Here is a 16,957-nt window from a genome sequence, read left to right as displayed (position 1 = left end):
TTGACTTAGAATTGTTTATTCGCATGTAATGTTCATTTATTTTTGTCATCAATTCCATTTTTTTTCTTCTATATCACAGAAGAAATCACAGAAAAATCACAGAATTAGTGGGTAATTCAGTGTGGGTCCTCAGGAGGAATAGTGATTCCTCAACACTCTTTTATTTTTTTATAAGAATACTGCTGACAGGATAGCAGTCTTTTTGGTCAGTCATGAGGAGATTATAGTAAGGAACCATGAAGGGAACTGAAAGGGGAGTCCCCATTGTTCAACCTTCTTTTCCATAACGAACTCGCCATGAGGCCCCTCAGCATCTGAGGGCAAAAGGGCTAAGTAGACAGGGGTCTCTGCTCCTTCTTCTGGGCTTTTGATGCCATCTGCTCCACCCATGTCTGTTCTCACCCACCCAGGGCAGCAGGCATTCAGGAGGATCTTGTCATCTCTCCTCTGCTCACTCAGTTTCCTGGCATGGATTCTGGACAGAACGGTGACACCCATTTTTGACACTCCATAGGCTGCTATTTTGATATCAGGCCAGCCCTCCTTCTCGTGCACTCCATTCTTTACGTCTTCCAGAAACTTGTTCATGAGAATCCCCAGCTCCTCCTCTGTGATGGCCTCACTTGTAAACTTCTGTTGCAGTTCCGGGCTGCACTGTTTAAGTGCTAGAAAGCTCACTATGCTAGACACATTCACCACTCTGCCTAAAATACAACACAAAGAGTCACAAAGAATGGCATGCATGAGAATGGTGAATACCAATATTGCTAGTATTTTGTCCATTTGGGAGACAATTTCTCGTTTGCTCTGAGGGTTAATGAAGACTGCCTCTGCGACTCAAGGACATGCTGCAGTCTTGAAGCTTGTTTTACCCATAATGTCTCAGATGATGTGACAGAAATGATCTAAAGGGACTGAGTGGTGCCCAGATGTTCCACAAAGAAGAGAGAGTGCCCTATAGAGGAACATGGCAAGGACAGTGTAAGAAGGCACTCCCTGCCGTCACGGGTAGAGAGCCAGTTTTCCTCATAGGTCCCCTCTGGGACTGCCTGGAGACCTTCTTATAGTCACCTGAGCAGTGCTCTATGAACAAGTGTTTAGTAGCTCACAATCAGCTTCTGAGTTTAAAGATGGCCTTTTGAAGGTGAACAGACTACGTTGGGATAAGTTGCTTTTCACTGTGCTGTGGCCAGCTAAAAGCAACTCACCTCAGTGGGCTGAGTTGCATGATGTTTTCTCTAGGTTTGGGATATCATCCTCTCAGGAGCAGTGACAAAATGCCTGGCCGTGTGGTCATGGAAAGGGGCAGTGGAAAAGTGACATGTTGTAAAGAGATGCTCTAAAAAGAAATGAAGTCCATGCTACACCATGGATGAACCTTGATAACATCATTGAAATAAAGAAGCCAGTCACAAGAGACTACTCATTATATGGCTCTCCATATATGGGATGTCCAGGGGAAAAAGAAAGTAGGGACAGAAAGTAGATTGGTGTTTGTTTGGGGGCAGGGGGGCATGGGGAAACAGAGGGCTCATAGATAAGGGTCCAGAAACTGTTGGGGTGATGACAATGTGCTAATCTTGACTCAGTGATGGTTCCACAACACTGCCCAATTGCTAAAATCTACTGAGTTGGATTCCTGAAATGGGTGAAGTGTACGATAGGTGAATCTCAATAAAGCTGTTAGAAGTGTAAAGCACTGACACATTTCTCACTAACTCTTTTATGAACATGTAGTTAGTATTTAAACAATGAACTTAATAGACATCTATAAGTAATTAATTTCATATTTTTACATTTATTTATTTAAAATTTATTTATTTAGGGAGAGTGAGAGTGCATGAGCTGGTGTTAGCAAGTGGGAGAAGGGCAGAGGGAGAGGAATAGAGAGAATCCCAAATAGACTCCCCGCAGAATGCAGAGCCTAAGTCAGGGCTCCGTCACATAAGCCTGAGATCATGACCTGAGTCAGGTGATACCAAGGGTCAGCAACTTCATAGATGGAGCCACTAGGCACCTATATTTTTATGTTTCAGTTGGTCTTTTTAGTATTATCGAAAGGTCATGACATCATACCTACGGTCAAGGATTCAATAAAATTAGGAAACTTTCTCTTTTTAATGTATATATTCGTGAATGAAAGTTATGGTCACTTAACTCGAAGCTTTCTCCCAATAGGAGTGGCAGTGTCAAAAAAGTTCAGTGAGGACATGATGCATGGATGGCACTCTGACTCTCATGATGCAGTGTTTAGAGAGAATGAAAATGAGCTGTAGAAACTATATTCTTCATGTATCAGTCTTCTAAGACAAACGCCTTTTAGAGAGGGGTCTTTTACTCCGGTACTTTATTTCATCAGGAACATGTTAAGTGTAACATTAATGGGACCTGTTTGTCAAATGTTTTCGTGAGTACTGCTGAAAAGTAGAGAATACTTATGGAAGAAACCAAAGAAGACAGAAGAAATGGGAAAACTTTCATGCTCAGGTTTGGAAGAACATATATTGTTAAAATGTCTGCACTACCCAAGGAATCGACATATTCAGTGATTTCCCTATCAAAATAATACCAGCTTTTTCATAGAGCTAGAAGAAACAATCCTAAAATTTGCATGGAACCAGAAAAGATCACGAATAGCCAAAGTAATGCTGAAAAAAGGAAATCAAAGCAGGAGGCATCAGCATTCTGGACTTCAAACTACATTGTAAAGCTGTAGTCATCGAGCAGTATGGCACAGGCACAAAACTGGACACACAGATCAATGGAACAGAATAGAGGACCCAGAAATGGACCCACGAGTTTCTATCAACTAATCTTCAACAAAGCAGAAAGGATAATCCAATGGAAATAAGGGAGTTTTTCAACAAATGGTGTTGGGAAACCTGGACAGCCACATGCAGAAGAATGAAACCGGATCACTTTTTTATAACATACACAAAAATAAAGTAAAAAAGGATGAAAGACGTACATTTGAGACACGCAATCGTCCAATACTAGAGGAGAAAGATGGCAGCAACCTTTCTGACCTGGGCCATAGCAACTTCTTACTAGTTATATTTCCTGAGGCAAGGGAAACAAAAGAAAACATGAACTTTGGAAACTCATCAAGATAAAACTTCCCCATATCAAAGGAAACAAGCAAAAAACTAAATGCAATGACGGGGCAGGGAAAGATATTTGCAAATGACATATCTGGTAACGGTTAGTATCTAAAATCTGGAGAGACCCTATTGAACTCCACACCCCAAAAATACATATGTTTATATGAATAGGCAGAGATGTGAAAGGATGACTTTCCAAAGAAGATATCCAGATGGCTAATAGATACACGAAAAGATATTCAACGTCACTCATCATCAGTGAAATAAAAATGAAAACCACAATGGGATACCACCACATATCTGTATGGAATTCTAAAATTAACCACTCATAAGACCACAGATGTTGTCATTGATGGGGAGGGGCGTGACCTCTTTTGCACTGCTGCTGGGAATGCAAACTGGTGCAGACACTCTAGGAAACTGTATGGAGGTTCATTAAAATGTTAACAATAGAGCCACCTTATGAACCAGCAATAGCACTACTGGGTATTTATCCAAACGATACAGGCATAGTGATTCAAAGGGGCACATGTATCCCCCAATGCTTAGAGTAGCACTATTAACAATAGCAAAATTACTGACACAGCCCAAGTGTCAATCAATTGATGAATGGATAAAGAGAATGGGACATATATGCATATATAATGGAATGTTGCTCAGTTATCAAAAGGAATGGAAACCTGCCATTTGCAACAACATGGATGGAGCTAGAGTGTATTATGCTAAACCAAATGAGTCAGCCAGAGAAATACAAATATCGTATGATTTCACTATGTGGAATTTAAGACACATATGAACATAGGGGAAGGAAAGGAAAAATAAAATAAGATGAAAAAAGAGAGGGAGGCAGAGCATAAGAGACCGTTAATTGTAGAAACAAACTGAGGGTTGCTGGAGGGCAGGACGGTAGAAGGTGGGCTCAATGAGGGATGGGCATTAAGGAGGGCAATTGTTGGGAAGAGCCCTGATTGTTATATGTAACTGATGAAACATGGAATCCTATTCCTGAAACGAATTCTACACTAACGTGAAATAAATTTTTAAAAAGTTTAGTGAGTACTTCTCAAATATATATTACTTACAACTAGTTCAAGTTCCTTCAAGGGGCATCTGGGTGGCTTAGTAGGTGTAGCTTCTGCCTTCAGCACAGGTCATGATCCTGGGCTTCTGGGCTCAAGCTCTGCATGGGGCTCGCTGCTCAGCAGGGAGTCTACTCCTCTCTCCCCCTATGCCCTTCCCCCTGCTCCTGCTCCTGTTCTCACTCATGCTTGCTTTCTCTCTCTCTTTCTCTCTCTCTCTCTCAAATAGATAAAATCGTCAAAGAATTTATTTTAAAAAATATTCCCTGCCTTTTTCACAATTGAAATAATACATATTTGTGATTCAAAACTGCAAAACATAGAAGTGTGTGCAATTAAGGGGAGGACAAAGGGAAGACAAGGCCCGAGGAAGCCACACGGGGTAACTGGTGTACCAGAAAGGCAGCCATCTTTACTCACAGGGGCTCAGGACCATTTTCTTACATACCTGTAGCATTGACAGCAGAAGGAGAAACTCTACTAAATTTCCGTAGGCTGTTTGTAATGAAGTGATGACATCTTTTCTATTCTGTGTTGTCTGTCTCAGGAGGTCTAGGATTAGCTGTGAAAATACTGACCTGTGTAATGAAGGAAGTCTGACGGGCAGTAGAATGGTTTTGTATGTAAATTGCTAGATGGGGGTGCCTCTGCTAGTCCCTGTTCCCCAGGCCTGTCCACCCACTGAGCACATCCCCAAGGGAGCAGTGTGGCCACCTGGGGGCTCCTTGTATGAACTGAGACTGTAGATCCTTGTGGTCTGACAGCTCAGGACAGGAAACACAGGTGCAGGAACTTGTGGAGCTTCCATAGCAAGGACGCTGATGTAAACGTTTTTGTATTCAAGAGTATTCGTGGCTTTCAAGGGCCATTTTAGAGACTCTGAACTGGAATATACATGGCAGGCATATGGGCTAGGAAGTGTATGGGCCATCCCAAAGTCCTTGTGCTAAGGGTGTGTGAGTGCATTTGAGTGTGTGAGATGTGGGTGAGCGTGTGAGAGACAGGGATTGTATGTGAATGTGAGTGTGACTGCATAAGTGTGTGACAGTGTGTGTGATGTAGTGTGTAACATGGTTTAGACATCCTCTCCTCTGGGGTCACCACTTCAAGTGTATTCCTTGATATTCAAGCCTATTCAAGGGGCATTAAGTCCACAGCCAATTCCCATGACCTTTTATGATTCAACATTCATCATTTTCCCTCGAGGATTCATCTTTTTTCATATCAAGGTTAGCAGTATTAAGTGTCTGGAGTGATAAGGGCTGTTTCACAGAATACTTCAGGGTTTTAAATGTGCCTCCAGTTGTTTTCCATGAGGCGCCTGAGGGCCTGCAGTGAGGAAGACCTTGGTCCCAATCAGCAGAGTCCTTTGATTTTCTGTTTGTTTTGCCTTATTGGATAAGGCATCGTTTGGAGAGGTGCTCCAGTGGCAAATATTTGAGGTGCTTGTGTAGTTTGAAAAATCGTTCGGATGCCACATGACCTCAGTCTGCAATCCGCTGTGATTGTGTCCTTGAGAGCCATTATTCTTCCATTTCTGAATGGGGATAATATATAAATATTCCATCTAGCCACCAATCCTTCAAGGACAACAGTATGTCAGTGTGTGTGTGTGTGTGTGTGTGTGTGTGTATGTAAGAGTGAAAGAGAGAGAGTTACCTTTTATACTAGATCTTCTCAAATGAAGATTATGAATCCTTTTGATAAGGTTTCCTTTGTAAGGGTAGCCTTACAAGTCTGTATTTTCTCCTAGTACTTTAGCTAATATCTGATGAACAGGAGTTTTCAAATTTCAAACTTTTGCTCACTTCCTTCAACATGGGTATACCTTAATATTTTTTAAAATAAGTACATATAGATTAAAAGAGAAAAAAAGAAGAATAGAAGTTTAGCACTTTAAAGAGTGGATCACTCAAATGATTCAAAGGAATATGAATTCAAGGGAATGGGAGGGAAAAGCAATGGATGTGGGAAGGGATGTTCATGGCCTAGATACCGATTGCCTGGTTAAGATCAGTGGTGGCCACCTGGTTGGGTAGATTCTTATCTTTTCTTAATGGCTAAATTATTTCTGTAAAACTCTTTTTGAAGAAAGGATTAAAAATATGAAATAGCAGCACCTCCTATTCCTCAATGTCTTTAATGTCACAATTCTCTTTAGTTTTGCTCTTTCACACCAAAAAAACAGCCAATAGAGCAGAAACGGGCCCTTGGACTTTGTTCTTTAACCACAGAGATCTGGTGAAGTCATTCAAGACTGTTCTTTGTATCCTAGTTTCGCAGTATGGGAGAGGAGGGACAATATTTGCTTTTGGTTATCCTAGCTAAGATTTCTCTCAAATAGGATCTCCAAAGAGGGTAAAGTCTTGGTCACAGGAAACACTGTGGCTGCCATCCCCCCACCTAAGGGAAGATCTCTCCTCTTGCAATAGGCAAGAAAACCCTACTTTCACAAGGAGAATAGAGCTTGCCTGTCCATGTCCATGCAGTCTAGTTTCCCCGAGGCAAGATCAGTAGAGTTTGATTAGAACCTGCCTTAGCAAATCCAGGAGAGCGCTCACTCCTCATTCTGGTCCAAGGCCAACAAGGCAGCAATAGCCAACCCTGTTGAGGTAAGTGAGATCCAAACTCAGGCAGAAGCATTTTGCCTTCTAAGGGGAGCACCTGTACGATGTGTGTGGGGGGGCACAAGTAAATTCATCCCACCTTCAAGGTCTGTGGTGAGTAAAGGAGACAGGTGACATCTGAGAGCTGCCCTGCCACATGCCAGTGAAGGGAGTGTTGCAAAAAGTACGAGAACTTTCCAGGACAGAAGAGGAATTGGGGGCAGAACGGGGAGTGAAAGAGTACCTGCATGTACTCTTTCAAGGGAGATATCCTAATCATTCTAAAAGTATCAGCTTATCTTAATTAGTGTAGTACATGGGTGGTGGCTCCCCCATCACATTCACATGGGGTAAGGATTACAGTAGTTTACAACCAAGGAATGACAGCAGTCTGTCTTGTGCAGAGCATTGCAGAAAGTGAAGGGGAATCCATGGGCCAGGTCTTTGGCAGGTCTGATGACAGAGATCCCTACAAATGATGCTCAGAGCTCCTGTAGGAATTTTGGGAGACAGTGAACCCCCAGAAGGTACAGAGAATGACCTCAGAGTAAAGGACTCAGAAGTAGGGTCTCTTAGGAAAGTTGGAATGATCCAGAAATGATAGCTGAGTATCCGTTGTAGAGCTGGGATGGAGGAGAGGCCTGCAGAAAAATGCAGAGGACAAAACCCATAGGACCACTCTTAAGACCTGGTCCCTGATGATCGGGAGCTGGGCACAGTGACCACATTATTTATGATTGGTGGATTGTGGGCTATGTGAGCAGGATGTTTTTGAAAATGATAAGTGCTGTGATAATGTAGATGTTTAAATGAGGGAGAGTTGAGGGCTGGAGGGGCAGGATTTGGGTGTGGAAGCATGTGCGTGGGGAGCTCTGGGAACGTTCTAGGCAGGTGACAGATGTTGGCGGGGGGCAGAGACATTTGGATAGCAGAGTCCATTGGTCTGAATAAAATCTGTCAGAGAGAGGGAGAGGGAGAAGAAAGGGTCCAGAGAGGAATCCCAGGGAAGTGCATTGTGAGGGGCATGGAGGAAGCAAAGGGCTTCTCTGAGGAGAGTTTTGAATGAAGACTTGAAGGATAGGACAGTCAGTGCCTCTAGTGGAAGAGTAGAGGGATAGAGGACACTGCTGACCGCAGGGCAAGTGTGTCAGAGTCCTGAGGCAGAGGGACACCTCTCCCGGGCAAGGAGGCCAGGCCCTGGCTGAGCAGGGCCAGGATCTTCTGGATGAGGCCAGAGTTCAGGGGCCGGATCATGCCAGAAACAGCACAGCTTGGGCCCCTCATCAGGCTCACCTTGGGGTTTCACTAGAGGCAGCAGTTCTGTGCATATATCTCGGGTGCCAAAGAAGTTTGTCTTCAGGGTCACTTCTGCTTGAATATGTGGGGGTGTGGGATCATGAGCTATTAGGGGAGAAGCAGAGAAGATTAATAAATAGTAGCCATCTGAGAGGATTCCAGGATATGACAAATACATTCTTTTAGTTTTCATGTTCATTCTATTGAAATCCAGCAACGTCTGGATTAGTGGACTGTATGGTCTCAAGGTGGTTTATCGGTTGTGCTGATGCCGTGTAGCTGTGTAAGCTGGCATCATTTGGGGAGGCTAGGGAAGTGGGCACAATGGGATTTCTGTTTACCTCTGTTTGCAATTTGTTGTTTCTTACAAAATAGGTTAAATATTCACCAAATGGCTCAGATCCAAATTGAGAAAAAAAAAACACCCAAAAAACTAGGTCAGGTCCCTTGTATTTCCATGGGGATACCAAGGCACTGTGGCTATAAGACTTACCCCCCAGAGGCTTCTGTCTCTCTGTGCCTGCAGTCTGACCTCCTTCCCCAGGGAAGCCCTTCCAGACCCCATAGTAGTGGCTCAGGCATCATCCCCAACCCACTCTGTGTGGTTCCCTAACAGAGATCCCCTGCCCTAAGTGTTCCCATGTTCTTACACTTGGTGGTGATGCCTGCATTGTTGACCAGTACATCCAGGCCTCCAAACTCCTCCCACAGGAAGTCACGCAGGGTGCGGATGCTCTGCAGGTTGTCAATGTCCAGCAGGTGGAAGTGCAGGCTCAGGCATTCAGCCTTGAGATGCTGCCTGGCTGCCCCTCCAGGTGCCTTGTCTCTCACAGTGAGCACCATGTCCCCAGGGAAATTCCGGCACAGGTCCCTTGAGATGGCGAAGTCAAGGCTCTTGTTAGCTCCAGTCACTACCGCCTCATGGGGTATGACGACATGGTTGCATGGAGTGCAAGCACCAGCCTGTGTGGTGAATGACTGATGCTTTGGCCACAGGGAGTGAGGTGGTGTTCCAGAGCCTTGGCCACAGTCAAGAGATGAGAGCAGAAATGTGTCTGTTATCGAGCAGTAGGCTCCTAGAGGAGCTTCAGTCCCTCCATCAAAGGAGGAGCCAAATGTTCCAGATTTCCTAATGACTTGTACAAAGTATGTCTCCTGTGAACCCTGAACACAAACAGGACTCTGACCTCTTAGGGTCACTTTTCTGAACCCAGATATGGTTCACGTTGGACTGACATGTTCCCCAAAAGAAAGGTGGTTCGTGATGGAGTACAGGGAGCTAGAGAATCATGGTAGTTGAATTAAATTTTGGGAAAACCTCAACAGAAAAAAAAAATGGAGTATTGGATATTTTCTCGGGAAGAGTCCTCCTCTGTAGAATGGGAATCTTTGGGTTCTTCTAAGATACAGTGAAATTGCTGGCACAGGGGAAGTGCTTCTGAGGACCCGGAACCCTTACTTTCTTAGGAGAAACTTAAGAGGGCGAAAGAGGATTGGGTCCCGTGCTCAGACTTGGATGTGGGCAGGGTTCCCCCTCTGGGTGATTCCAGGGGTCCTCAAGTGGGACAGGATGTCTATGAATCTATGGGCCAAGGTATATTGATTAGATGTTTGATTTAATGGTTACATAACTCCGTTTCCCTAAAGTGCCTATTTTTGGTTTAAGGTCACAATTAAAAAGTGTTCTATATAATTCAATGTTAAGGTATAAAGGAAAGACCTTTGTGGCACCAGAGTTATTTTTGGAAATTGGTAGTAGGATACTATGGTTTTTTCCTATACATTAATATTCCTCCTATGTCCATTTACAAATGAAAAATAATGGTAATTTTTCAGCTCTTTTGATGTGAAAAAGTGAAATACTTTTAACATAAGGACCCTAACCTTGCTTTCAGGGTGTATCACCTATGGTTTGGGTAAGCCTGAAAATCCCTGTGAAGAGTAAAGAGTAATCAGTAGAGTACAGGCATCTTTGCAACATTCATGCTCCTGTGAAGGGAAGCATGTGGGGGATGTTCAGTCAGTCCCACAGGGATACCAAGGGCTTAGATGGGACAGTAAGAATCTTTGGTCACACCGGTGTCTTGGGCCCCACTCCCGGGGACTTGTTATCGGAACCCAGTCTCTACTCAATCTTCCCCATTGTCTCAAATTGTCCAATAGATGTATCTTACATGCCACTGCCATTTCACACTTGGCAATTGTTATTTTCCCAATGAGTCTGATATTTAGAGACCACAGGGGATGTCTTCCCCTCGTGGTGTTGTCCATGCTCTACTAGAGGCTGGTAAAATAGGATGCATGCCACACACAGCCATGCTCACTGGTTTGCATCCTGTGGTTACTTTCATGCTACGGCAGCAGATCTGAGTAAATGCAACAGGGAGGAGTGTGTGGCCTGCAAAGATAAACATATTACTCCCTGCCCCTTTGCATAATGTTTGCTCACCCTTGAGTGAAATTCTAACTTCTCCTGATCTCATGATATCTTAGGCGTAGCAGATTTCTCAGCTGGTTCACCATATAGAGGCTGCAAAGAGGCATTTATAAATGAATATTTATTCATCTCTAGGTTCATGATTTCATGTTTTCTGTCCCTGTATTACAGAAGAAAACAAAAACACCTTCACACAATTAGTAGCCTATTCCAACTCCATGCTTAATAGGGATATGTTATACAATTTCTTTTTCTTTCTTTTCTGTTCTTTTTTTTTTTTTTTTTTGCTGTGGAAAGGCTTATTATTGAAAATGGAAGAATCCTTTTGGTCAAAGGAGGGGGTTATCCTAAAGGGTTCCGTGGATGAAGGCCTAAATTAAGCTCACCATTGTTCAACTTTTTTCTCCATAAGAAACTCTCCATGAGGCCCCTCAGCATCTGAGGGCAAAAGGGCCAAGTAGACAGGGGTCTCTGCTCCTTCTTCTGGGCTCTTAGGGGCTTTAGGTCCTGCCATGTCTGTTCTCACCCACCCAGGGCAGCAGGCATTCAGGAGGATCTTGTCATCTCTCCTCTGCTCACTCAGCTTCCTGGCATGGATTCTAGACAGGACAGTGACACCGATTTTTGTCACTCCATAGGCATTATCAGGCCAGCCCTCATTTCTGTGCACGCCTTTCTTTGTGTCTTCCACGAACTTGTTCATGAGCCCCACCAACTCCTCCTCTGTGATGGCCTCACTTCTAAACTTCTGCTGTAGTTCTGGGCTGCAGCTTTTAAGGGCTCGGACACTCACCACGCTAGACACATTCACCACTCTGCCTAAAATACAAGGCAAAATGTTACATAGAAAGGCACAAGATTGATGGATATCAATTTTACTCAGATTTTGTTCTAGAAAATTTCCTCTTGAGATCTTTTTAGTTTACAAGGAGCATAATAAAGACTGCCTGTATGAGTGAAGGGTATGATAAGGTCTTGAAACTTGTTACACCCTTAAGGTATCTGATGATGTCTACCAACGTTCTACAAGGTGGGCCCTGAGATGTTCCACAGGAAAATGGAAATGGTTTATACAAGAACCTGCTAAGGAGAGAGTTAGACACTCATTGTATTCAAGAGTAGATTACCTCCTTCTCCCTAAGGCTGCTTTTGGGACCTACTGAGGATCTTATGGTCACTGGGGGAGTGCTCTACAAACAGGCCTCTACTGACCCTCAGAGAGCTGATTGGTTTAAGGTGGGCAGTTCCATCTGGTTTGGAAGGCTGCTTTACTGTTCAAGGATGGTAGAAACAAATTAACAGGGTTCCATGGCTTGTATGGTGATTTGTCTATGATAGGGATTTTATGAACTTGGGAGTATGTTACGGCCTGAGAATACAGACATGAAGAGAGGCACTGGAAAGCCGGAGGACTGAAGGACTTCCATATAGGGCATAGTGGCCCTGTGCAGTCCACTATGGCAATTTAAGGGATAAAGTAGGATATGTCAATGCCCAGCAGAAGAACCACTTTCAGGATTGGAGTGGGACTGGAACCAGCAAGTGGATATCCTGGTGTGCTTGTATGACATGGCCCTACTGTCCCTGAGGTGAGTGGAAATGGGGCCATGGCAGCAATGCAGAGCTGGGGTTATTGTTGACTTAGACTCTTGCACCCTGTGAGTCAAACACATGTGAAGGACTCTTGTACTTCTCAGCAAAAGAGACAAAGACTGGAGATTGTTATGGGGGTGATTTCCCAAAGGATGGCCATGCACATGGCTGTCAAATTGGGTGGAAGATAGTAGCCCTGGAGGTTCCATATAGGTCCAGACAAGTAAAGACCCTATTTCTGGACCAAACTTTGAGTAAACCCAGAGGAAGATGCCAATGTTCAAGCAGTACAGGAGGATGAGAACAGAAGATAGTGTGACAATTTAGCCTAACGGGTTACATTTCTGCAGGCCAAGCAACACATTTTCCTCTGCATGGAGTGGTTCCATAGAGAACTGGAACAGGCATCTCAATCCTTGCTTGTCTCAAACACCAGATGAAAAGTATGTAGGGCTTACACACATTCATGAGCATGTATTCACACTCAACATGGGCGGGGGGCAAGGGACTTTCCCCACTGCTTCACTGGGGAATGTGGGGAAGAGGGGGTTTGGGAGGATGCTGCCTTGACCTTACAATTCTTTCCCACACCATCTCAACTTCCTTTGCTTCCTGCTCACACCATGGTCCTGGGACCAGGGCTGCAACTGTGGAAATAAGAAGCAAGGATAATGTCTAAGCAAGAAACTGTGTAACTATAGCTTTAAATCTTGATGTCAGAATTCCTAAGGACATAATGGAGTGGACGGTGCCTTCCCCTGTCTGGCAAAACTGGACTGACAGTCAACATAGCTGTATTGCACAGTGGTTGTGCCAGCCCACTCGTCTAGACCTATGCAGCCCTGACCTATAGGAATGGGAGTGGGCAGGAGGGAAGGCACTAGATTGAGTAGTATCATTGCAAGTCATCGGGACCAGCACAGATGTTGACCTTGAAGTCCCTCGAAGGTGAGTGAAGATTACAGGGAGGAGGAGAATGAGGGTAAAGGCACGAATAATGGGTCTTGCAATAAGAGGCATCCAACAATACACAGGTGCCTCGAGAAGCTCACTGCTCTGAGGAGAGGATACCATCTCTTAGCTCAATTATACCAGATGCCCAAAAGGCTGAAGCCTACATGTTGCCAAGCCCACTTGTGTGTTTGGGAGCTGAACTAGGCTGAACATAAGCCTGAGCAATTGAGTGGCACCACTGTGGGAGATATGGCCATGTGATACAGTGATGAACAGAACATACTGCTAGTCACTGAGTGGGACTCTAGATATGTGCCAGCATCTCTTGATTCTTGTTTTCCGGTTAGGTGTGCCACTGTAGTGTGATGAGGTGTCACACCAGGCTAATGAGCCCTACTCAACCAGCATTTATCCATGAATCTCATGTTGATAGCGATCTTGATGGAAGACTGAGTCAAGCCTCCTCAGGATGCAGTCCTGATGGAAAATGACTAGCCTGATGAAGAAGTGGATTTAGCTAGCCGTCAGCGTATTTCTACAGTGTTAAATGAATGAAACAAGGAGGCCATCTGACTGACGTGGCTCTAATAACAAGGTGGCCTGTGTAGCAAACCCAAACCTAAGCTTGTAAATGCCTCACAGTTACAAAATTGAAGCTACAGGACCACTGATCCCAAACAGGCAAGCAGGCTTGGTGTTATAGCCAATCAATAATTTTGTTACTTTAATTCTGTTTTTGCTCTCTAATAGCCTTTTCGCTTAAATGCTGACAGAAAGAGCTGATGAACTCACATGTCGTCTATGCACTACTGTATGCTGTATTCTTAGAAAAAGGAAGCTAGAGAAAAGAAAATGTCACTAAGAAAATCTCAAGGTAGAGAATATATATGTACAGTTGTCCATATGGTCATGGAAAAGAATCCAAACATAGGCAGGAAGGCCGGACAGGGGTACCTGGGGTGGAATTGGGCGAGCTCCAGGATGGCACGTCTCACATCCTGGTGGCCTTGGCTTTACCATGGCAGCTCCCAGGCTGGCCTGCAGAGGGTGGCAACAGCCTGGCGGGGCAGTACACCTGCCCCATCTGCTGGAGACACACCACCGGTCATCAGCAGCTATGGCCACATGTGAGTGTGCAGGTCTCTTGGAGGCCATGGGGAGGGGTCTGTACCCAGCCGGACAGGCCGTGGGAGGGCATGGTGAGCAGGAGAGACAGGAAGAGCATCATGTGTGTCTGGAGCTCTGGAAATGTTCTAGGCAGGTGATATATTTTCGAGGGGCCAGAAAAGTTTGTGTAGTGGAGTCCACTGGTCTGAATAAAATCGCTCAGAGAGAGGAGAGGGTGAAGAAAGGGTCCAGGAAGGAATTCTCAGTCAACTGCATCTGTGAGTGGCATGGAGCCAATAAATGGCCTCTCTGAAGAGCGTTCTGAAGGAAGACACGAAGGTTAAGACAGAGCCTCAGATGAAAGCAGGACACAGGGCACTGCTGACTCACAGGTAATTTTAAGAGTCGCCAGGCGGAGCAACAGAGTCCCGGGGGGAGGCACAGCAAGGAGGCCAGTGTGGCTGAGCAGGGAAAGGGGCCAGGGCATGTAGATGAGACCAGAGAGGCAGGGGTCAGATCCTGCTAGAAACACCACAGCTTGGCCCCCTCATCAGGCTCACCTTGGGGTTTCATGAGAGGCAGCAGCTCTGTGCACACATCTCGGGTTCCAAAGAAGTTTGTTTTCATGGTCACCTCTGCTTGAATGTGAAACGGCGTGGGATCATTAGCTTGGGGGGCGGGGTTGGTGGGGGGAGGAGAGAGAGAGAATAGCATTACTAGCGTCCATTTGGTAAAATTCCAGAGAACCATACGTAGTATGAAGGTGCATGTGAAATCTGGTGAATTTTTGTGTAAAACTGGCATCAGTCACAATTCTCTTATGATACTACGTGGTGTTGCAAGACCGGCATGCTGGCGGAGGCTGGGTGAAGAAGGGTGGTGCTCACAGGGGAGGTCTTGTCAACCAACGTGTGCAGTTGTCTTGCTTATTACAAAACCAATAAAAATCCACCCAAATGCCCTAAAGCCCAACGCCAGAGAAACTCTGATAATCTGGAAAAAGTGTCCCAAGGAATCACGGGAATCTCAACGGTCACTCTGGTTGGAAAGCACTGCAACCGCTGCGGCTCCGCTCCAGCCCCTGCCCTGCGCCCCCACCCCTCGTCCTACACTGGGGAGCCATTTTGGATGTTGGGGCGCTGCGAGCCTGACCCCAGGGGTTCCTCGACAGAGGGGCCCACGCCGGCTGGAGGAGCCCGGGGGCACCTGCCCTCCTAGCTCCCATCCCCTTACTCTTGAAGGCGATGCCCGCGTTGTTGACCAGCACGTCGAGGCCCCCGTACTCCTTGCGCAGGAAGTCGCGCAGGGCGCGGATGCTCTGCAGGTCGTCGATGTCCAGCAGGTGGAAGCGCGGGCTCAGGCCCTCGGCCTGCAGCTGCTGCACGGCCGCCCGGCCCCGCGCCTCGTCCCGCGCCGTGAGCACCACGTCCCCCGAGAACTGCCGGCACAGCTCGCGCGCGATGGCGAAGCCGATGCCCTTGTTGGCCCCGGTCACCAGCGCCACGCGGGAGGCTGCGGACATGGCTGCGGCCAGGGCGCACCTGCAAGGGGGTGTTTGCTCCGCGCCGCGCCTCGCCTCGCCCTTTCTACGCAGGCGCGGGGCGGGCGTGGCTTAGGGGGGGCGTGGCTTGGGGCGTGGCCTGGGCGTGGCTTCCCGAGGAGGTCGCCCCGGGCCCTGGGCCGGTCCGCGGCGCCCGCGGGGGTGTGGCCCGGCCTGACCTTGGGGCTGCCCCGTCCTCCAATAGAATCCTGTCAGCTGCCCTCGTCGCTCAGCGTTTCGAAACGGAACCTTTATCCTTGGTTCTCCGTGATTTTTTCCCCTCGTATTTACGCAACTATTAAACTGTTGGCGTGTGCAGACGAAGAAGTGGGGTGTTTGCAGAGGTTTTGCTTTCCGGTGTTGTTTTTTTTTTTTTTTTAAACTCCCTTCTAAAACAGATTTTATTAAAAAAAAGAATAAAATAAAACAGATTTTATTTATTTGACAGTGATAGTGAGGGCGCAGAAGCAAGGGGAGCAACAGAAGGAGAGCGGGGAGCAGGCTCCCTCCCTGCAGAGCAGGGAGCCTAACGTGGGGCTTGATCCTAGGACCTTGAGATCATGACCTGAGTGGAAGGCAGACGCAGAACCAACTCAGCCACCCAGGTGCCCCTGAAAAAAAAATAAATAAATAAGAATTAAAAAATCTCTTGAACTAAAGTCTCGGGAACTATAGTTGTGGAATAAGCCGGGAGTAACATGGCAAGGGATTGAGTGTGTGTTGTTTTCTTCCCTAAGTATGTGAAAGCAAACCTAGTGGCTAATCCTTGGTTGGTTTTTACATAATGGGGAAAGTTCACTGAAATGTCACAGGGTGGCCTCTTGCAGGGGCATCAGGTTACTTGTATCCAGGTACTGTAGTGTACAGGTGGGAGGGAGGTTTTTGAAGTCCTCGCTCACACTCTAACTCGTCAGGATGCATCTTATTTTCCACATTTTATTATTTTTTATTATTTTTAAAAGATTTTATTTATTCATGAGAGACACAGGCAGAGGGAGAAGCAGGCTCCATACAGGGATGAGGGACTCGATCCTGGGACCCCAGGATCATGCCCTGGGCGAAAGGCAGGCGCTAAACCTCTGAGCCACGCAGGGATCCCCCTATTTTCCACACTTTAAAGTGAGGGAATGGGTCCTCACACAAAGTTTGTAAATTAGTTCATTTTTGGGAAATTGATTTTTCTTCTTATTTCCAATTTACAACAGAGGAATAGGGGACTATAAAAGCGAATCTCATTTGTGTAC

General features: G+C 45.9%; 2 protein-coding genes across 2 annotated transcripts; both read right to left on the bottom strand.

Annotated features, from left to right (window-relative positions):
- Positions 1-9,300, bottom strand: LOC129502225 (carbonyl reductase [NADPH] 1-like; the record flags this gene model as incomplete). Its single annotated transcript, XM_055313757.1, has 3 exons — positions 1-704; positions 8,080-8,187; positions 8,733-9,300. Coding segments are annotated over 3 exons (1,170 nt in total), but the record flags the coding sequence as incomplete, so codon positions are not given.
- A 1,322-nt stretch (positions 9,301-10,622) lies between these two features.
- Positions 10,623-15,749, bottom strand: LOC129502223 (carbonyl reductase [NADPH] 1). The gene is made up of 3 exons (XM_055313754.1): positions 15,407-15,749; positions 14,734-14,841; positions 10,623-11,338 (listed from the first exon to the last, which is right to left on the bottom strand). Exons 1-3 carry the CDS (start codon positions 15,693-15,695, stop codon positions 10,902-10,904), a joined length of 834 nt encoding a protein of 277 aa, XP_055169729.1. The 5' UTR covers positions 15,696-15,749; the 3' UTR covers positions 10,623-10,901.
- Between the last annotated feature and the right edge of the window lie 1,208 nt (positions 15,750-16,957).

Source organism: Nyctereutes procyonoides, unplaced genomic scaffold (assembly GCF_905146905.1).
Source record: "Nyctereutes procyonoides isolate TBG_1078 unplaced genomic scaffold, NYPRO_anot_genome, whole genome shotgun sequence".
In the NCBI taxonomy this organism is placed as follows: domain Eukaryota; kingdom Metazoa; phylum Chordata; class Mammalia; order Carnivora; family Canidae; genus Nyctereutes; species Nyctereutes procyonoides.
This window is presented reverse-complemented; position numbering and strand designations above follow the sequence as displayed.